The sequence below is a fragment of the Helianthus annuus genome, chromosome 10 (genome assembly GCF_002127325.2).
Source record: "Helianthus annuus cultivar XRQ/B chromosome 10, HanXRQr2.0-SUNRISE, whole genome shotgun sequence".
In the NCBI taxonomy this organism is placed as follows: domain Eukaryota; kingdom Viridiplantae; phylum Streptophyta; class Magnoliopsida; order Asterales; family Asteraceae; genus Helianthus; species Helianthus annuus.
In genome coordinates, this window is record NC_035442.2 from 171,621,407 (window position 1) to 171,644,947 (window position 23,541).

General features: G+C 37.5%; 1 protein-coding gene across 1 annotated transcript; it reads right to left on the minus strand.

The window, feature by feature from the left end:
• Nucleotides 1-7,198: 7,198 nt before the first annotated feature.
• Nucleotides 7,199-8,374, minus strand: LOC110883381 (F-box/kelch-repeat protein At3g23880). The gene has a single exon (XM_022131151.1). The coding sequence runs from the start codon at nucleotides 8,372-8,374 to the stop codon at nucleotides 7,199-7,201; it is 1,176 nt and encodes a 391-aa protein (XP_021986843.1).
• Nucleotides 8,375-23,541: the final 15,167 nt, after the last annotated feature.

Below are 23,541 nucleotides of genomic sequence, written 5' to 3' on the forward strand. Positions count from 1 at the left end.
ATGATGCATAAGCTGAGCCTATGAGGCTATGATGCATAAGCTGAGCCTGTCGACTCTATGATGCATAAGCTGAGCCTGTCGACTCTATGATGCATAAGCTGAGCTTGTGTTCTTAATATGTCTGAACTGAAACTGTTAAGGCTATGATGCATAAGCTGAGCCTGTGAGGTTACATATGTGTTTCTTGTGCTTAAAACACTTGTACATCATGCTTTAAAGGTTGTTTAAGTTTAGTGGAAAATTACTCTTGTACATCATGCTTTAAAGCGGGGTTACATAACACAATAGACTGTGATGATGATTGTATTTTGAGGGTACATAGAAGATCCGAGTAGCATCTTGGCGGGGCAATATCCAGGTTGCATAGTTCTCACTTTGCAACCGTGTGTTGCAGCCATGGCTTTACCCGTAGTTGTGTTCATCTCTCAATTACATGTCTGAGTCTTCCAGTTGTAAAAGTATTATCACAGATTCACAGATCTAAAAGTACATGTCTGAAAGACAGATGTTGATTTATCTTTAATCTTGATGTGGATTTGTTAGTAGATGCGGTTATTTCAAATTAGGTTGAAAGTTTTGTGATATTTGAATTTGTATTTTTGGTGATGATAGTTAGGTTAATTTCAGATATGACATAGTGAAAGGATAAATTGTTTTTGTAGTTTTGATTTTACTTTATTCTGTTATATTTTGATCTTTTCCTTCATTTTTGGGACTGATAAGTGTCATGGTTTTGTGAAAATCTGAGGTTTACGAAGGATTTTCGCATGTGTTTTGTGATGAATCGACTCAGGTTAGGTTCTAAATGTTGATTTATCTTTAAGGCTATGATGCATAAGCTGACCCTGTGAGGTTACATATGTGTTTCTTGTGCTTAAAACACTTGTACATCATGCTTTAAAGGTTGTTTAAGTTTAGTGGAAAATTACTCTTGTACATCATGCTTTAAAGCGGGGTTACATAACACAATAGACTGTGATGATGATTGTATTTTGAGGGTACATAGAAGATCCGAGTAGCATCTTGGCGAGGCAATATCCAGGTTGCATAGTTCTCACTTTGCAACCGTGTGTTGCAGCCATGGCTTTACCCGTAGTTGTGTTCATCTCTCAATTACATGTCTGAGTCTTCCAGTTGTAAAAGTATTATCACAGATTCACAGATCTAAAAGTACATGTCTGAAAGACAGCTTGCTTGCTGCAGTCTCTATAAAGTACTATACGATATATCACTTGGATGATTCCCAAGTGTTCTATGATGCATAAGCTGAGCCTGTGAGGCTATGATGCATAATAGACTGTGATGATGATCCAGGACAAGATGGTAATTGAACATCCGTCAAGCTCTTCCTCACTGTGATGATGATCAATAGAGAAGATCTGATGTTGTTTTGTGAGATGTGTGAGCATTGAGAGAGAAAGCATATGGTGATCCGTGTGAAGTCAAATGGACGGTCCCGATGTTGATCCGTGTGAGAAAGTTAAACAACCTCTAAAGCATGATGTACATCATGCTTTAAAGGTTGTTTAAGTTTAGTGGAAAATTACTCTTGTACATCATGCTTTAAAGCGGGGTTACATAACATAATAGACTGTGATGATGATTGTATGTTGAGGGTACATAGAAGATCCGAGTAGCATCTTGGCGGGGCAATATCCAGGTTGCATAGTTCTCACTTTGCAACCGTGTGTTGCAGCCATGGCTTTACCCGTAGTTGTGTTCATCTCTCAATTTATCCGTGTGAGAAAGTAAAACATTTGGACGGCAGATGTATACCCTTGTAAAGGGTAAAAGGGTTTGTGTTTTCTTGTGCCTTAACAGTTGTACATTGTGCATTAAGTGTTTTTTCAACACCTTGTTCAATTATCATCTTGTCCTTCACATATGTTTGACGGATGTTCGAAGGACGAAAGCTGAGGTTTACGAAGGATTTTCGCATGTGTTTTGTGATGAATCGACTCAGGTTAGGTTCTAAATGTTGATTTATCTTTAATCTTGATGTGGATTTGTTAGTAGATGCGGTTATTTCAAATTAGGTTGAAAGTTTTGTGATATTTGAATTTGTATTTTTGGTGATGATAGTTAGGTTAATTTCAGATATGACATAGTGAAAGGATAAATTGTTTTTGTAGTTTTGATTTTACTTTGTTCTGTTATATTTTGATCTTTTCCTTTAATTTTGGGACTGATAAGTGTCATGGTTTTGTGATAATTATGATATTTAGGTCATTTTTGGGGATGATAAGTGTTGTAGTTCAATGAAAATTATGATAGTTAGGTCAATTTTAGATATGGAATAGTGAAAAGATAGATTGTTATGTACTTTTGATTTTAGTTTGTTCTGTGGGATGTTTTGATATACTTTTTCATTTCCCAAGTGTTCTATGATGCATAAGCTAAGCCTGTGAGGCTATGATGCATAAGCTGATCCTGTGAGGCTATGATGCATAAGCTGAGCCTGTCGACTCTATGATGCATAAGCTGAGCTTTGTTCTTAATATGTCTGAACTGAAACTGTTAAGGCTATGATGCATAAGCTGAGCCTGTGAGGTTACATATGTGTTTCTTGTGCTTAAAACACTTGTACATCATGCTTTAAAGGTTGTTTAAGTTTAGTGGAAAATTACTCTTGTACATCATGCTTTAAAGCGGGGTTACATAACACAATAGACTGTGATGATGATTGTATTTTGAGGGTACATAGAAGATCCGAGTAGCATCTTGGCGGGGCAATATCCAGGTTGCATAGTTCTCACTTTGCAACCGTGTGTTGCAGCCATGGCTTTACCCGTAGTTGTGTTCATCTCTCAATTACATGAATTACATGTCTGAGTCTTTCAGTTGAGTGTAGTTGAGAGTTTGTAAAGTGTGAGTAGAGTGTAGATATCTCTGAATTATTTATAGAGACTGAAGCAAGCATGCTGTCTTTCAAGCATGGTGTCTTTCAAACAGTGTATGGAAGAGTGTTGATATATTATAGAGACTGCAGCAAGCAAGCTGTCTTTCACACAAAATTAAAGTGTTGCTTTTTCCTGAACTGAATTTAATTAGTTATACCTTTGGTTAACGACTGTCACGATCACCATTATTACAGAACAAGCTCACTCCGATCTTCTGGCAGCCGGAGAAAGTGTATCTGCTTGGAGAGTCTCGGAATCGGCTTTAGTGACGCTGAACGCTGCTTCATTAGAATAAAGGTTTTTATATTTGCAACTTGACAAAATGTGATTTATATTAAATTTATTTTAAGTTAATAGTGTACTGGTTATAACTAATATCAAATCTTTACTAATACTTGATTTCTTTTTATGATGGTTGACTTTGCGAGAACTAACGGAGCTTGTGTTCTTAATATGTCTGAACTGAAAGTGTTTGAGGCTATGATGCATAAGCTGAGTCTGTCAGGTTACATATTTGTTTCTTGTGCTTAAAACACGTGTACATCATGCTTTAAAGGTTGTTTAAGTTTAGTGGCAAATTACTCTTGTTGTGTACTCCGGATTTTGTGTTCTTAATCTGTCTGAACTGAAAGTGTTTGAGGCTGTGATGCGAAAGCTGAGCTTGTGTTCTTAATCTGTCTGAACTAAAAGTGTTGAGTCTATGATGCATAAGCTGAGCTTGTGTTCTTAATCTGTCTGAAGTAAAAGTGTTTTGAGGCTGTGATGCAAAAACTGAGCCTGTGTAATCTATCTGAACTGAAAGTGTTTGAGGCTGTGATGCAAAAACTGAGCCTGTGCAAGGTTCGCTCGGTCCAACAACTCAAGCAAATGTTTTCTTTGCATTTTAGGGGGAACATGTGTGCTTCTCTCCCAGGGCATACAAAACACAGGTTATTGGCGGCAGCCCGCCATATTTAACATATAAAAAAACTTTATATGTTAAATTTGGCGGGCTTCTGCCAATAACCTGTGTCTTGTATGCCCTGTGGAGAGAAGCACCCATCTTCCCCCTAAAAAACATAGAAAACATTTGCTTGAGTTGTTGGACCGAGCGAACCTTGCATAATGCGTCAAGGGAAACTATTGGTCGAGCGAGACATTTGTTCAGGTATCCTTATTTCATGATAAAATGATTATGAATAGCTGTGCATAAACTAATCGCAAGTTTGTTTGGTATATGCAGGGTAATAGGGAACAGCAGTGTTCAGCACTGTGTCATTCTTGCTTGGTGCCATCACCTCAGTTGTCTCTGGCTTACCATCCGTGTACCTTACTAAAATTTGATCGGTGCAGTGAGCATGCGAGCGCAACAAGTGCAGCCGCAGCGGCGCGGTGAGGGCAGCCGCAACGAGCGCAGCGGCATGGTTAATAAAAAAATAAAAAAACTGCCACCTCTAAGTAGATATGTATCAGAATGTACAAATTCATATTTATTGTTTTGTTTATGCGTTTAATCGTTTGATTAACGACTCGATTGATTTGTTTGTAACCATTTGTCTGTAAACGAACTTATTTATCTTACTTTAATTTTTGTATTAAGCATCATCTATCGCGCCTTTGCTGACTGACTTTTATAGATCACTACTTTAGGCAGAATGAACAATTATCCAAATATGGAGATACTAAATCTGCTCGAGGTATGATGCTGGTTGAACTTAAGAAACTAATTGAAGGAAATCCTTTATTTTGTGACAAATTTCAGTTCCAAACCTTAGGAATTCAAGATTAAGGACTCTTACAAACCTAAGACTGTTTGGGAAATTTTTGACTATGTTTTGTACATCTTACAATATAGTAGTTAATGTTAGTTATTTGTGAATTTGTATCACAATTTGAACCAACAAAAGCCTAGGTAGTCCGTCTATTTCAGGTAACATAACTAGAATCAAACAATTTTCTTTGTTTTCTCCTGAGTCGCACAATAACCACCAAACGCCATCACGAAACCACCAATCGCCGCAAATCGCTGATTCTCGCCGCTGAAGAAGGCCTCAACCGACCATCACATTCTGCTACACTACCACCATCGTCGTCACAAGCCACATTGGAAACTACATCCCCGTAGATAGCCCTAAACTCACCAACCTAAGTGATACCACTCCCGCCGCATCGCGCGGGTAAGTGACTAGTATATATATATATATATATATATATATATAGTGTTGGGTTAAAATTAAAATAAGGAGAATATTGTAGGAATGATAAGAAGAAATCGGGTCGTTGATGATTCTAAGGAGATTGTAAGGTTGAGATTAATTTGGGATGCAACATCATCCATCATACGCATGAAAAGGAAAGAGGTGTATAAAATGAATAAACTACATTTGTTGACTTTTTAGTAGTACATGCAAGTCACATTCATATTCCCTGTCTTTTTTAAAGGTTCATTTTTCATACGTTATTAATTTTTTTAAGAACACCATAATAACAAGGTTTTCTAATCTTTAATATGCGTATAGTTTTGCTATATAAAAATTACAAAAAAAAAAAACACATTTTGAATTAGGCATCCTATACGTGGTGCAATAAGGTTTGTACATGGTGTTTTACAATAGGGTTCCAATTTACACGTAGTGTTTTACCCATTGCACCAAATCACACATGATGTTTTACCTCTAAACGTCAAAATTCAACATTGAGTTTTAACTTTAACATGGTTTTTTTACACCGGCGTGTCAATTTACACACGGTGTTTTATATTGATGTTGTACATGGTGTTGTTACAACATGAGTTTTTAACATTTTATATATTGTGTTTTACGCTTATTGATCAATCATATGGTGTTTTATCTTGGTGTCAATTTTATGGATGGTGTTTTAAACTTGGATGTTAAATTACATATGGTGTTTTACAGAACTGGGGTTTTGATTTTTTTTAAAGTATAACAATCCTATACTCATCATTAATTGTAACACTTTTAAAAGTTGGTTACTATTCTACAAAGTTACCCCCCCATATTAAACATACAAAAACACGAATTTATGGTATATTTTCTAATATAAAAAATGAAGAATTGAATGGCAGTTACAAGTTACAACATCGATGTGCATATGCATGATTCTTGTTTCTCATTCAATATTTACAACCCAAACGTATTTAATGGTAATGACAATATCGATGTGCATGATTATATCGTGAGTTTGAAAGTTGGTGATAATGTACTGATGAATTTCTACAACACTGTATATAATCATGTTTTATATATGAACGTTTTGGTTATCTTTTAGGTTAAGCTAATAGCAAGCTCAAAGGGACTTAAAAACGGGTTTAAAAATAATGCTATTGAGCTTATTTGTTACGCATCATATTGTGATCAATAAAGAGAAGAAAAAAACACAAAGAGAAGAAAGAAACACAGAGAAAGAGTTAGACTCAGAAATCATCAATGCCAATTCTATTCAATTTTGTGTTGAAGCAATGGCAAATCTTGAAATTTTCGACCAGCGGAAGTCACCGGACCTAAAAATTTTCCATAAAACCGGGAGGTCGAAAACATATATACCCTAAAATTTCTACACAAAAATTACATGCTCTCCACTACTGAGTAAAAAGTTCGGGGAGTCATCCGTCCCCTCCAGCCCTAGTTAAGCTTCCCACATATGTTGAAGTACAACTAACAATTACAAAGAACCCCTATTCTATTCAACAATTACATCTCAAGTCCCTATACTATTATGACCATAACATTATTATTCTACATTTCCGAGATGATGCATGGGAGGTACGCGATATGATTTCTATTAAATTCACTTTTATTAATTGCACGTGTTCGAAATTTGCCCAAAAGTAACTTCAAATCCTTAAAACCTATTACACAACTTTATAATAATTTTCTTTTTTTTTGAAAAGGTGGGTATAGTTTGGCCTGATCATCATACCTGACCCGTTTTGACATATTACCCTACCTTACGTGTTTTGGCATGTTACCCAACCTGCCCGACATGTCCATTTTGCCCCACATGTACTAACCACTCTTTCTATTATTTGTTCCTTGCAAGTCGAGAAGAGCAAAAACTTCAGGGACAGGAACATGACATTGGTATTGGTTCCAAACAAGGCTGTTATACAAAAAGAAGCACCAAAGAAGAAAGAAAAGACAACAGGAACAGAGACCCAAGTATCCGCAAGCGTATGAGCCACCTTCAATCTTATTTATTCCACAAAATTTTAACAGATTTTCAAAGTCGTTTATAGTTCTGATGCCCTAAATCTGTCTTTGTAGCAATAGTATAATTCTTGTTTATTTCTGCGTTTTCACTTAGCAATCATAACACGCCCATCCGGTTTGCCCACAAGTTGTCGCGCTTTCTTTGTCTACCAATTCAAGGCTTTCAACATAGGTATCCATCTCAAGTTTGTAACAATTAGGCCTATATTCGAAAAGTTTTGTAAGCAACCTTGTTTGAGGATTATAAACCTCCTTTGACCCTCCATAGAGTACCAGTAAGTCACTATTTGTGCCTTTATAGCATGCCAGTAAATCACCATTAGTGATGCGTTGGAAGGTTGCGGACCAATGAAATGCATCTCTTTTCAGTTCAAAAAGCAGAGACCAAGATTCTGTTTTACCATACTCTCCCATAACCCGAATCTTCCAAGAATCACCATCTTCCGAAGAAACTAGCGCTAGACAACCATTTATGGTTGTTAACTGTCTGACTATCCAATGCTCCGGAAACAAAATGCGGCCAAAAACATGACTACTCACATTGAATGTCAATATGAATCGACTTGGGTGGGGATCCTCGGGGACTACCACCCAATGCAAAATTCCGTTGAAAAAATATGGCTTTGAAATCGACATATATAATAACCTATAAGATGGGGAAGGGACTTCACTCCAATACTCAGTTTTCAAGAAGTAAACAAATGTTTTATGTTCCTCAAAATCTATAGCCACAATCTTGTAATCATCAGTGATTGGATCGAAACCAAACCCTACTGCCATGCTAGATTTAAGAGGACTTATAAAAGGAGGACTTGGCACCCTTACCCTGCGCCAGATCGACAAGTTCCATAGACTAATATTATCATCATCATCATCACGCAGACACAGAATTCCATTACAAGAACCAACAACCGAAACTCGATTCCGTGACAACATAGTCATAAGTGAACAAGGGAACTCAACTTTCGGTATGCTGAGGTACCTGTTTCCTGGAATATGCAACGGCAACTGGTCGAACTGGTCTCCCGAGTGTAATGTATAGATGTCTTTGTAGTCATACTTTCCACCGGAAATTACACATCTGGATCTGATGAGGAGTTTCGGAGGGTTTTTAGAGCATCGAAGGCGGTAATTGCGGATGAATTCTGGGGTAGCAAGGCGAGAATGCCAGTATTTGGAGATTGATCTGAATCGGATGATGGATTTGGATGGTAGTCTTTCAAAGATATCAACCATCAAATCACTACAGACGTTAATGCCAGACATTATATATGTGCTGGCACTAAATCGCAAAGAAACTAAATGCAAATAAACGTTGATGAAGAAGACGATTTATTTTCTGTTTGAGGATCAAGAAAAAGAAGAATGAATGGGGCGTAGGTTGTAGATTGAGTCGTTATATTATATAGAATACTCACGTAAACGATCACAAATAATTTAAGAATCATCTCCTTATTTAAAATTTAAAACAAACTGAATAAAAGATAAACATAAACTAATAGAATATTATATATTTAGAATAGAAGATATCCTTTTAATTAGTTTTTGAGTAATGTCCTATTTGAGTTCTTATGGCTACAGTTTAACCATTTGAATTCAAAAATCAAAACTGTCTTGATTTGAGTCCCTGTGGTTTTTATTTTAACCATTTGAATCTAAAAGTAAACAACATCCAAATTAGAAACATTTGTTTTTGGATTCAAATGGTTAAAATTAGAAACCACAGGGACTCAAATGGTTAAAATTAGAGACCACAGAGACTCAAATCAAGACAATTTTGATTTTTGGATTTAAATGGTTAAACTGCACAAACCATAAGGACTCAAATAGGACTTTACTCTTAGTTTTTACTCTTCCTAAAATACTAAAATAGGAGATTTGTATTATTCATATAAATCTATATACAATTTATAATACATGAGGGATAAGTATTTTAAGATACCCAAAAAAATAAAAACTTTTTCCTCTTTATTTATAAAAACACCCCTAAAATGAGGGTAACTTGTTCTTTTGAACACTAATTATATTTTAGTCTCTCATATTATTACACTTAAATCCCTTTATTTTAACAAAATTATGGCTAATTAGTTACACTTATCCCATTTCAAACAAACTTATAATTATTTTACGTATTTTTGTCATATTTTAAAAAAATCCAAAGGTACCGTGATAACCTACTCATTTTTGTCGACATTTCGATAGTTGTCTTGGTCAGTATTGTTGTGCGGATTAAAATGTACAAGTAGATGATGCATTAGTGTACAAGTGATTAAAGCAGTGTGTCCTGTCACATGTCAAATGGTCAAGACTCTCTATGTTGTTGTCATTAGTATCAGTTTAATAATATTCTAACCCTTTTCACTCTGATTTTCGTTTGATTAAGATTGTTCACCAATTTGTTCCGGCGACTAGATTAAATTTCGAAATCTTGAACATACGAGTTTGATATGAGCTTTGTTCGTATTATGTATGTTTGTGTATTTACTTGGTTGGGTGCAGACACTTACATGCAGGTAGTTAATTGACATCAAACAAACTCACTTGTTTTATCTAATTGGTTGTATTAAAAAATTTTATATAATACCATAAAAAATGGAATTTTAATTTTCATAAAAAAAATTATAAAAACTTTTTTAGAAGCATTTTCGTTTTCATAAAACCTTTTTTTATAAAAACGTTTTTTAGAAGTTTGGTAAATAAGTTTTCAACCAACAAAATTTTAGGAAAAAACTCCATAATCTAAAGATAATATATCTTCAAAAACTGAATACCAGATTCTGTTGCATTGTTTTAGGGATTATAAGTACAAAAATACTCTTATAGATAATATTAGTTAGTTGAAAAAAGCTATAGATTATTCAATTCGTTGGTTTATAGCTTCTATATATAGTATAATTCATTAATTTTTTTCATTTCAAGAAATTTCTTGTTCTTTAGAATTTTTTATTTACAGGTATTTCAATTTTCTGTTGTGTATAACTTTGATTTATTCTTCTATACTCACACTTAACATTCATCTTATTTATTATTCACTGGTTTTGGAGCTTCAATATCCATCCTTTTAGATCTTTACACAGGTATGTATATTTCTAAAACATGATATATTGTTTATCTGTATTTTATATTATGTTTAACTGTGAACGTCGTTTTTTATCCTATATTATTTATAACGGTAACATAATAAAATATGTAACTAAAATACTTAACATTTTTTTCAGTTCCCCAAACTAGGGGTGTTCAAAAAACTCGTGGCTCGCAGCTCGCTCGAAACTCGTTCGAAAAAGCTCAAAGAAAGCTCGGCTCGAAATTGGCTCGGTTGTAAACAAGCTAGCTCGGTTCGGCTCGGTTTGTAAACGAGCCGAGCTAGAGCTTGGCCTGGCTCTACTCGTGAGCTCGTGTGCTGGCTCGATAAGGTCTATATCCTTCATTTTTTGTCCCACATCGCTTAGAAAACAAAAACTAAGGGAGTATCTCCCTTATAAAAGAAGGTAAAGACAATGTACAAAGTGAATTAACTATTTATACTTGCATATTTAGCCATATGGTTACATTAAATGGCAATTATGGCCCTTAGTCTATCAAGAAATTCATTTTTAAGGGCTTTTTAAGTAGTAAACTTTGTGGTTCTTTGTTAGTTCCAGCTAGATCGAGCCGAGCCGAGCTAGCTCGAATTCTAACCGAGTCGAGCTCGAGCCGAGCCAGCTCGAATCGAGTTCGAGCTGGGTCTAGCTCGGCTCGACTCGGCTCGTTTACAGCCCTACCCCAAACTACTCCAGCTAAGCTACTACTGATGTATCAGTTAAAGAGGAGAACACAGAAGAAACTCATCATCCAAAGAATGTAATAATCAAACAGGAAGAGATACAAGAAATTCCGGAGGACGTTGATCTCGATGTTGACAAATGATGGTATGACAATATAGATGACATCCTTGAGATGTTTAAGCCGTATGATTACTAAATTGATCTCATAATGATGCAAAGTACTTGACATTTGAGCTTTTAGTTTTCAACTTTTATATTTAAGACTTATATATTAATACATTACAAAAATAATTGCTCGTTCCTTCTAATCTGTGTTAGGTAGCTTACCTAATTACTACCCAGCCACTCTCCGAGATTCGTTTCTTGATTCCTTACTAGGTCTATGATCGGTCGCGGCTATCTAGTATAGTTAAGCTTGACCGATACGAATCTTATTAACCTCTTATAGTTCGATTCCTCCAGAGTGGCTGCCTATGGGAGAGGGTGGAGAAGAAGTTCTTAACTTCTTCGTCACCAACTTGCCGGAACGATGCAGCTCGCTTGAGATTGTTGACTGTTTCAATGCGTATGGGGAAGTCACGTGGGTGTATGTATCAAGGAAAAGAGATAAGGTGGGGAACAGGTTCGGATTTGTCACTTTCTCAGGAGTCGGGGACTTGAAAGCATTGGAAGATAGTTTGAAGACAGTGTGGATGTGTAATCATAAACTCAAAGTCAATGTTGCTAGATTTTCTTTAGAGAACAAAATAGATGACCGATCGCAGGCGAAAGATAAGGGTCACCAACAGGCCACTGCTGGGAAATCCTTCGCAGATGGTCAGGCCCATCCCTTTAAATCTTTCATCCCAAACCCTTTGGGTACATCCTATAGGGATTCATTGCTGGGTAGGCCAAAAAGTGATAAATTAGAGGAGAAGGTGGTTGAGATCTCAGAATTTGTGAAACCGAGTGAAGATTGATTACATAAGAGCCTGATTGTTAGAACAACTAATCTTCCAACCCTCGTCAAGATGGATAATTTTTGGGTAAAATCGACCGATTCTAAAGTTGAGATCTAATATGTAGGTGGACTGTTCTTGTTACTAGTCTTTGAGAGCGAAGTGGAGATGCTTTCCTTTAAGAACATCATCCCAAACTTGAAGGTTTGGTTCTCCTGGATGGAAGTTTGGTCAGGTCAGTCTCTCACATTTGAACGTATTGCGTGGCTGAAAATTACGGGGGTTCCGTTACATTTAATGGACAACGAGGTTTTCGACTCGGTCGGGAGAATTTTCGGGAAGGTGGTACATGCTTCTGCCTTGTCACCGGGTTCTAATGATCTCTCCTTTGATTTGGTCGGAGTTCTCGTCGGTGATGGCACTAGAATTAACGACTCTGTTATGTTAAGCTGGAAAAACAATAAATTCAAAGTTTGGGTGTATGAAGAGCTAGGGGATTGGGTTCCGGATTGTTTAAGCTTTGATGATGTGTGGGATGAGAAATTTGAGCCAAATGGAGAGGTAGGGGAGGATGGTGGTACTGAGCCAATTTCGCCGGAAGTCATGGATATTCCGGAGGCTTCACCGTAGGGAACCAAGGAAGATGGAGCGGTGGTTTACCGGTCGGACTTCTCGAAGAACGTCGGTCCAGAAGCTGAAGGGGTGGAGTCGGTTATAGTAGGATGCATGGGGACTGGAGTTGCAGATGGAGGGTCGGTTCATTCCCCAAGTAATGTGGGGAGTGGTCCTGAGAGGCTTGTAGATGGGGAGTTCCCAGCCGACTTTAGATTTGGAGGGAAATCTTTTCATAATTGTAGCACCTGGGCCTCATAGACTCTTTAGGGCCCAAAGAAGAAAGACTGCTCCCTTCAAAAAGGCCCAGCCCAAGTTTGTGAGCAACAATATGGAGCCCAGATCGAAAAAGAGAAAGAGAGATATGGATCCATAGGAGGTTCAAAAGAGTAAAGCGGGTATAGGGTTCGACCAGTCAGGTAAGGAGTCCGTTGGTTTAAATGAAAATTTATAGAACCGTGTTTCGGGACCGAAACCGTGCTTCGTGTGAGATTAGTTCAAGACGGGAGAGATTAGAGATGGATAAACAAAACTTCTTTGTATTAATCGGTAATAAAACATTACAAATCGGCCCTATTACAAGATAACCGAACTAATACCCAAGGAGTATACATCCGGGGAGAGACCAAGTGGTGATCTCTCCCCCCAAACACTAAAGCTCACAGTGAACTCTCTCAATGAGCTCACCTTTTCTCTCACTCTCTCCCATTTGCAAATGACAAAAGGGTTGCTATTTATAGCCACACCCCCTTTGTCTAGCAAACAGACATGGTCAAACAAATAACCCTCTCGTTTGACCACTTCAGACGAGCGGGTCAATACACGTTCATTTGACCGTTTCACTAGCTATTACAAATTCAGCATAAAACAAATCTAATCTACTCGACAAGCATCGGACGCAAAATCTGCATCAACAAATTCCCCCTTGTCCGTTGCTGTCGAAAGCTGAAAATGCAACTACAATCGATCCTCAGTCAAGTATTTATCTTCTCTGTGTTAACAAATTCCCCCTTGACCGATGATCCAGGTAAGTAGTATCTTGACACTCCTTGTATAATATTTCCCCCTCAAAGTACGCGTATCCGAGTTTGGTGTTGTGCAATTTCCTCATAAGGCTAAATTGACCGATCTTCCCCTGATCTTCCAATACTCCAACCGACATTTGATAAGGGTTTCGTTCTTTAAGAATTGCATCAAGTCTTGATCTTGTCATAAGAACTCTATTTCATTCAAGCATACTACATTGGTAGAGATTTCTGGTGAACTGTCTTCTGTAAACCGTCTTTGTGGAATCGACCAAGTAATGCACTTTAATCTTCAGCATCAACACTCAGGAAAGTCAGCTAGACCAAGTGTATCCCTTGCAAGCTCAACCAAACAACACGCTTAGTTGAACTACATCCAGATCTCATTGTCTCGCCTTTGTGAAGTTAACCACGTAATGTACTACGGATCTTCAGCATCAGTACTCAGGAAGTCAGCTTGACTAAGTACATCGTTTGCAAACTCAACGAATTGAGTTACCCCCAGATCCCTCTAAAATCCCAAAGGAACATCAAACCCAAAACCGAATCCTGCAGGTCTTCAGCCTTGAACTATCAGCTTTCATAAAGATTCCCCCAGGTCTTCAGTGAACACCGCTTTGAAACTACTGTCGACTTTAGATACCTGTATGTTTCCGTGCAAAACCCTTCACGCTGGCTGGAGAATTAATTAAAATCCTCAAATATGTGTCTGTGCAAAACATTCCACGCCGAACCGTTAGTATCACCAGAAAATCACAAACTCTACCACCTGTGATTGCGTTTAGAAATTTACTGAAGAAATTCAACATATGAAAATTTTTTATCCTCCCATTTCTTTGGTAAGATCTCTAAACCTTAACAGATTCTCTCCACTTCAAAGAAACTGTCGTTAATTTCACAGAACAAATTCTCTCCACTGAGTAGAATTTATCTTCAAATCTTCACCAATTCCCTCCACTGAGCGGAACTATCGTCAATCTTCACTGAATGTTCTCGGTTGTTCGAAAAATCACGAAAACGACTTTCTTCTTTGCATATGCTAATTGAATAAGAACGTCCCCTAGTACCCCGTAGGATCCGACTTGTATCCCTCCAAAGACTTTGTGAACTCGTTGAGACCGGTATTGACATTCCAGGTTCATATGTTCGTTTTCAAATGCGACAATATGACAATAAACAAAATGCTTTCGAACATTTACGAATAACCGATAACAATCATAAACATTGACATGCGGAAGTGAACATACCGTTTTTGGTTTTTGGACCATAGTAGTCAAGTCACCAAATTTTGACATTTGCATCGGTAACCATGACTACCCCAGATTTTTTTAATATCATCATCTTTTGTTTTCATCATTCCGCATCATCCCACGCGCTCCCAAAACCCGTACGGATTTTGACCTTGATATTTAGAAGCACGATTCAAATCAACTCCACGAATACCCGACCCCACTTTGTTTAATTTTAAAAGCACCTCATCAGCCTACCAGCAACCCAACAGAAATTTGTTCGACAAGTTGCATTCGCCACCATAAAATTCCAAATTCCAAATGAGAAGCACAATCAACTAGCAGCTGTTTCTTTTCTCTTCACTTTAGATACTTGATCCACTAGAGCCCATCTAAAATACTTGAGGGTCCATTAGAAATCCAAGACCCATAAGCCAAGCCCAACTGTTAAACCCAACATTTATCAAAGATCAAGTCCACATAAGAATAAAGGTATTGTGAGTAATTGGCCCACTGATTTTACATATTCACGAGAATATATGCCAACAACTACAAATTAAACTTTCATCTTGCACAAGTAGGCCCAAACAGAAACACATATCTGCCAAAAACTTTCTGGAGACATCTTATATAGCCACTATTTTCACCTTTCCCAAAACTTTATTTTCCTTTTCATCCATCTTCAACCTCTTCGATACACCACCACCAAATCCCTTTAAAGAAATTTGAGCAGACATCATCTTCCCTCATCTTCAATACAGAACCTCCAAATCCAAACCAGGCAAATAAAACTTGCTTAGCCACCGACAACATCACCTGAATTCAGCCGTCAACAACATCTGTCTTCCTCTTCTTCGGTACCCAGCAACCAGTGATACCAAACTTCTCCGGTTATCTGCGCTACAACATTCTTTCTGTTTTTCATTTTAATCCTGATGCGGTGGCGGGGGATTTAATGCGGCAATGAGGAATCGATAGTGGAGTAAGTGGAATTGAGTTCTATATTGATTTTGTTTAGCAAATAGTTTTTGATTGAAAGAATCTTCCACACATTTTTTTTAAGTTGTTGATGATGTTTGTGTGTCTGTTGCAACATACAGAAATGAAGATGATACACTTGCAGTGATTCTTCATCAGTGTAGTGTAGTTCTTCGTCCCTCAGCCCTGAGATTCTTCATTCTTCATCACAACAGAAACTGATTTTGGACCTCCGATGAACCTTTAGACTTCGTCGACATCATATTCTTGGACGAACCCTTAAGTAGTCTTCATCGGAATATACTCTTCGTCGTGTTAAGTTGGACGAACCTTGGGTGTTCGCCTGGGCCGTACCTAGAGGCTAGGCAACGGCCTAGGGGCCCAAAAAAATAGGGCCTCCCAAGATTTTAAAAATATTTATATGGAATATGTGTATTACTGTATTAAACACAAATAAATAAAACAAAAACTATTTTATTGTTAGGCCCAACTAAACAACCAATTTTTATATACTCTAAGCAATATGCAATTCGTAATTAATTAATCTTTGTTTTCCCTAAATTTCTAATTGATACTTTGATTTTTTTATATTGTGCTTGCGATTGAGACTTAGAAGGAACAAAGCATAACCATTGTTTTCTATATAACCGTTCAAAGGACCCCGTCTTTATAGTTTGCTTAGGGACTTCGTCATCAAGGAGTCTTCGTCGACATCAATCAATCTTCGTCACAATGGAGTCTTCGTCGATGCAGATATGAAGAAACCATAGTTTCTTTAACCAGCCGCCACTATTTTTTCAAGAACATAGTGAAGAACAACAAGCTGTTCTTATGCAGATCTGAAGAAATACTTTCAAAACAAGATGAAAACATGATTTTTCTTGGTGTAAAACAGAAAACCTAACTCTCTGATGCATTTCGTTTCAGGTCAGACCCATCCATTCGGGTTAGATCTGGGTTTTTCTTCATTTTCACCATTTTTACATCTTGAACAAAAACACAATAAACACAGATCTAGAGCACATGTGATTTAGCAAACTGTTAGATTTACTAAATCGGGTACCATGGCTCTGATACCAATTGTAAGACCGTGTTTCGGGACCGAAACCATGCTTCGTGTGAGATTAGTTCAAGATGGGAGAGATTAGAGATGGATAAACAAAACTTCTTTGTATTAATCGGTAGTAAAACATTACAAATCGGCCCGATTACAAGATAACCGAACTAATACCAAAGGAGTATACATCCGGGGAGAGACCAAGTGGTGATCTCTCCCCCAAACACTAAAGCTCACAATGAACTCTCTCAATGAGCTCACCTTTTCTCACACTCTCTCCCGTTTGGAAATGACAAAAGGGTTGCTATTTATAGCCACACCCCCTTTGTCTAGCAAACACACATGGTCAAACAAATAACCCTCTCGTTTGACCACTTCAAACGAGCGGGTCAATACACGTTCGTTTAACCGTTTCACTAACTATTACAAATTCAGCATAAAATAAATCTAATCTATTCGACAAGCATCGGACACAAAATCTGCATCAACAAAATTTTATACACCTGGATCTGAACATTAGGGCACCTGAAGTTCCCCCATCCCATCTTGAGTCGGATATGCGAGGCGAGGAAGGTAATCCTCCGATTATGGAGACGGCTGTGGAGGCCGTAATTCGATCGGAGCCGGATTCTGTGGAGGAGAAGGTGAATTTTGAAGTTTCCAGCACGATTAATGTAGGGAAGGATATCGGAGTGGACTTGGGTAAGCATCAACAACTGGTCAAGGAGTTAATCATGGAAGAAGGGATTCAAAAGAATTTAAAATGAATTTATTATCGATTAACATTCGAGGTATGGGGACTAATCTGAAAGCTGGTTGGATCAAAAACTTAAAGCAGGAGAACAAGGTTAGCTTTGTTACAATACAGGAGACGCAAATCGACGAGGTTAGTCCCGAGTGTGTTTATTAGTTTTGGGGAGGTCCTAATTTTTGTATGGAATATGTGGGTGCTTCGGGTAGATCTGGGGGATTATTATGCATGTGGGATCCGTTGGTGGATTTCAAAACACAAGTATTACATTGTGATTAAAGGGAGGGTGGCTGGATGTAATCAGGAGCTTAACGTTGTTAATATTTATGCTCCGCATAGGGTTTTGGATAAAAGGGCTTTGTGGAATTGTTTGTTAGATGTTATCAACTCGGGAAATGGCCAATGGGTTCTGCTTGGCGATTTTAATGCGGTCAGGTTTTCGGTGGAAAGAAAGAATTCCGTCTTTAATATTGCTCGTGCTAGGGATTTTAATGACTTTATTGACTCGTCAGGGCTGGTGGAATACAGTATGAGAGGTTGCAAGTTTACCTTCCTAGACCCTAATTCCAATAAACATAGCAAACTTGACAGGGTGTTGGTTTGTTAAGGTTTTTTTGAAGTTTGGCCGGATGCTTACCTTAGGGCTCTTCCTAGGTTACATTCTGATCATTGTCCATTGATCCTTGTCGTTACGCGGAATAACTTTGGGGAAAACCTTTTAGGTTTTTCAACTCGTGGTTAGAAAAGGAGGGATTTGACGGCATTCTGGAGAACGCGGTGAATTATTATGTTAGGGTTGGAGATCGCAGATGTGGTTTTAACCAATAAATTTAAACATATCAGGAAAATCATTAAAAATTGGAAAGATGAGATGGTTATTAAGGATAAAGAGGATTGATGAGAAACAAAGAAGAATTGGAGCTTTTGGATAGTTTATGCGAGAGCAGGGATCTCACCGAGGGATCAAGGAGGAGTGTTTTAAAAATATTTGTGAGTTCGGACGCTTGGTGTCTTTGGACTTAAAACAGAAATCTCGTTGTCGGTGGGCAATTGAGGGGGATGAGAATTCTGCTTTCTTCCATAGGCTCATCAATAACAGGAAGTGTAAAAATGATATTCCAGGGATGTCTATCGACGGTAAGTGGGAGACCAATCCAAAGTTAATAAAGAAAGAAGTTTACGGTTTTTTCAGGAACCACTTTCCTGAGAAGGTTAAGTATAGACCCAGGTTGCGTTGTCCTCGGATGTGTAGACTCACAGAGGAGGAAGCCAATGGTATTTCGGGGCAGTTCTCGACCAAGGAAATCAAAGATGCTGTTTTTGAGTGTGGGTTCGATAAAGCCCCAGGCCAAGTTGGTTTCAATTTTAAGTTCTTAAAGAGATATTAGAGGTTTTTTGAAGACGATGTCAAAGCCATTTTTTGTCATTTTTTCAAGTGGGGTTCCACTTCTAATAGGCCACGAACTAGACCAGAATCATTCTCAACGAGTCCATAATGAGTGATCCCATTTTTTTCATCGGGTCCGGGTAGAGACCAAAGATCTTGAGTGACCGATCCGGCAGAACAACTCAAAAGATAAAGAAGTATCGTTAATTTCTTCATGCTCGTTCCAAGTTCGAAGTACCAATTGTACAAATAAAAATCCACTTCGTTACATGATTTCTTTTTTCATATAGATAGATATAGGATCTATGGGGCAATTACTTAAAAGTACATTTTGTGCTACAGCCTCTGATAGAAAAGGATCCCATGATCCTGGACCGATCTTACCTGGGATCGCAAATCCCAAATTTGTCTATGAAGAGCGGATCTAATTGTATTAGTATCTATAATTGATTTCTTCTGTGTAATACTAATCGATAGGGCCTCATTGGTAAGTGCTACAAGATCTCGTGCATTGGAACCCATGGTTATGGACCCGAATCCATTAGTATGGAAAATTTTCTTTTCCAAGTGAAATCCCCTAGTATATGAAAGAGTGAAAAAGTGCTTTCGTTGTTGTGGAATAAGAAGCCTTCGTATCTTAATGCACGTATTTAATTTATTCGGAGCATATCGATAAGGGAAGTAGTACGTCGTTCATAACTCTGGTCCCTAAAGTCAAAGATCCGGTAAGTATGAAAGACTATCGTCCGATAAAATTGATTGGGATTATTTGTAAAGTCATCTCAAAGGTCCTAGCTAATCGTATTAAAGGGGTTATCGGGAAAGAGGTGCCGGACTCTCAATCGGCTTTCGTGAGAGATAGATATATTCTTGACAGCCCTCTTATCCTGAGTGAGGTGTGGTCTTGGCTCTCCAAAGCTAGGAAGAAAGCCTTCATCCTTAAAATCGATTTTGAGAAGGCATATGATAATGTCAACTGGGACTTTTTGATAGATATGATGTTCCAAATGGGTTTTTCCTCGAAATGGTGCAAGTGGGTCAAAGGGGTTATATCTTCTGCTAAATCTTCCGTTTTGGTCAACGGCTCCCCCACATTTGAGTTCCAATGTCATAAAGGTTTAAGGCAAGGAGATCCTCTTTCCCCCTTCGTTTTTCTTATTGTCATGGAAGCTTTCTCTCGTATTGTGTCCACAACTTGTGATTCGGGGAGATTAAAAAGGATTAAACTCCCTAACGGGGGACCGGTGATCTCACACCTTCTTTACGCCGACGATGCCTTAATTATTGGGGAGTGGGAGGAAGAAAACATCCTTACGGTCGCCAGAATACTACGAGTGTTTTATGCGTGCTCAGGGTTGAAAATTAATATTCACAAGTCCAGCTTAATGGGAGTAGGGGTGGCAGAAGAGGACATTAATCGTATGGTGGCTAGAGTGGGTTGTTTGAAAGGGAGTTTCCCTTTTAAATATTTGGGTATCCCTCTAGGTGCTACTATGAATCGAGTTGCTAATTGGGATCCTATTGTGTTGATCTTTAAGAATCGTCTTGCCTCTTGGAAAGCGAACTCCCTGTCGATCGGTGGTCGGTTGGTTCTTATTAAAGCAGTCTTAGAAAGTATTCCGATTTATTATTTTTCTATCTTTGAAGTGCCGGGTAGAGTTTATTTGACAAATTGGAAGCTCTTATGAGGAACTTCCTTTGGGGAGGCTCGGAAGGTGCTAGAAAAACACATTGGGTTGCGTGGGATAAAGTTACGACCCCAAAAAAGCTTGGCGGGCTCGGTATATGTAAGCTTAAAACGGTGAACGAGGCTCTCTTGGCGAAATGGGTATGGAGATATAGGGTGGAAGATGATAGGCTATGGAGAAGGGTAGTTTTGGCTTGTCACGGTAATAGTAGGAAGTGGAAGTTTTTTCGCTCTAAACCGGGGATGACGGGAGTATGGAAAAACATCACGAGATTGGAGTCTAAAGTGCTTCTTAAAGGCAAGCGTATTCATAACTACATTAAAGGGGTTGTGGGGAACGGACAAAGTATTCGGTTTTGGATCGACTGGTGGTATGGAGACACTCCTCTGATGGTTAAATGGCCGCTTTTATTCGCCTTAGAAAAACCAAAAGTTGTCGGGTTTCTGATCGGTTACCAAGTGAGATAACGTTTCTACATGGTGTTTTACAATTGGGTTCCAATTTACACATAGTGTTTTATCCATTGCACCAAATCACACATGATGTTTTACCTCTAGACGTCAAAATTCAACATTGAGTTTTAACTTTAACATGGTTTTTTTACACCTGCGCGTCAATTTACCCACAATGTTTTATATTGATGTCAATTTGTACATAGTGTTGTTCCAACATGAGTTTTTAACATTTTACATATTGTGTTTTACGGTTATTCATCAATTACATATGGTGTTTTATCTTGGTGTCAATTTTATGCATGGTGTTTTACACTTGGATGTTAAATTACATATGGTGTTTTACTGAACTCGGATTTTGATTTTTTTTTAAAGTATAACAATCCTATATTCATATTAAACATACAAAAAACGTCCGAATTTATGGAATATTTTCTAATATAAAAAACGAAGAATTGATTGGCAGTTACAACCAGGGGCGTAGCTTTGTGGGGGCCGGGAGGGGCGCCCGACCCCCCAAACTTTTCGCTCAGTAGTGCCGGGTATGTAGTTTTCGTACATAAATTTTTAGGCATATACGTTTTCGACCCTCCGGTTTTATAATTTTTTAAGGTATATACATTTTCAACCCCCGTTCGGAAATCTCAAGTGGTTACAGCATCGATGTGCATGATTCTTGTTTCTCATTCAATATTTACAACCCAAACGTATTTAATGATAATTACAATATCGATGTGCATGATTATATCGTGAGTTTGAAAGTTGGTGACAATGTACTGATGAATTTCTACAACACTGTATATAATCATGTTTTATATATGAACGTTTTGGTTATCTTTTAGGTTTAAGCTAATAGCAAGCTCAAAGGGACATAAAAACGGGTTTAAAAATAATGCTATTGAGCTTATTTGTTACGCATCAAATTGTGATCAATAAAGAGAAGAAAAAAACACAAAGAGAAGAAAGAAACACAGAGAAAAAGTTAAATTCTCAAATCATCAATGCCAATTTTGTTCAATCTTGTGTTGAACTAGCGGCGAAGTTTGATATTTCCGACCGGGGGTGGAAAAAGTCATCGGACCTAAAAGTTTATATAATACCGGGAGGTCGAAAACATATATACCCTAAAATTTCTACACGAAAATTACATACTCTCCACTACTGAGTAAAATGTTCGGGGGGTCAGCCGCCCCCTACCCATATGTTGAAGTAGTAGAATAACAACTCACTATTACAAAGAACCCCTATTCTATTCAACAATTACATCTCAAGTCCCTATACTATTATGACCATAACATTATTCTACATTTCCGAGATGATGCATGGGAAGTACGCGATATGATTTCTATTAAATTCACTTTTATTAATTCCACGTGTTCGAAATTTGCCCAAAAGTAACTTCTAATCCTTAAAACCTATTACACAACTTTATAATAACTTTTTTTTTTCCAAAAGGTGGTATAGTTTGGCCTGATCATCATACCTGACCCGTTTTGACATATTACCCTACCTTACGTGTTTTGACATGTTACCCAACCTGCCCGACATGTCCATTTTGCCCCACATGTACTAACCACTCTTTCTATTATTTGTTCTTTGCAGGTCGAGAAGAGCAAAAACTTCAGGGACAGGAACATGACATTGGTATTGGTTCCAAACAAAGCTGTTATACAAAAAGAAGCACCAAAGAAGATAGAAAAGACAACAGGAACAGAGACCCAAGTATCCGCAAGCACTACTAGAAAAAGGGACAATTTCCTATAGAAATTTCCTACACAATTTTTTTCGTCACAGATTACTACACTTTTATGACGAATTTCCTACAATTTTTTTTTCAAGATTTTGTTACAAATTTTCGATGCATCCATGACGAAAAGTAAGAAAACCCTAATTAATTGACAGTTGCATAACAAATCTATCGAAAATAACCTACAAAACAAAAAAATAAGGGAAAATTATATCGTTTCCTACACATTTATGACGAAAAATAAGAAAACCCTAATTAATCGACAGTTGCGTCATAAATCTGTAGGAAATAATCTACAAAAGGTTAATTATTATTTTTTACCGAATAAATATTTATATAAGCCAAAAAAATAAGGGAAAAAAATATCGTTTCCTACACATTTATGACGAAATATTTATTTTTTTTTAATTAACTTAAACCATCCGTAAGAATTCCCTCACAACTTGTGACAAGTTTCTGACAAAAAATAAGAAAATCCTAATTAATTGACAGTTACGTCACAAATCTATCACAAATAATCTACAAAAGGTTAAATAATAATAAAACTAGTATATAATAATTATAAAATAAACATATTCCTATACATTTATGACAAAATGCTTATTTTTAAATATAATTGTCATAGAGGCGTAGAAAACAATCCATGTATAAATACAATTTCCTACGCATTTATGACAAATTGCTTAAATCCATTGCAAGTTATTTTAGGCAAAGTGCACCCTCATGTGTTGGGTTCAATCTATGCAAACTCTTCTCATCATAGTGATTGGGCCTCTAAACTTAAGCACACATGGGTTAGGTTGGG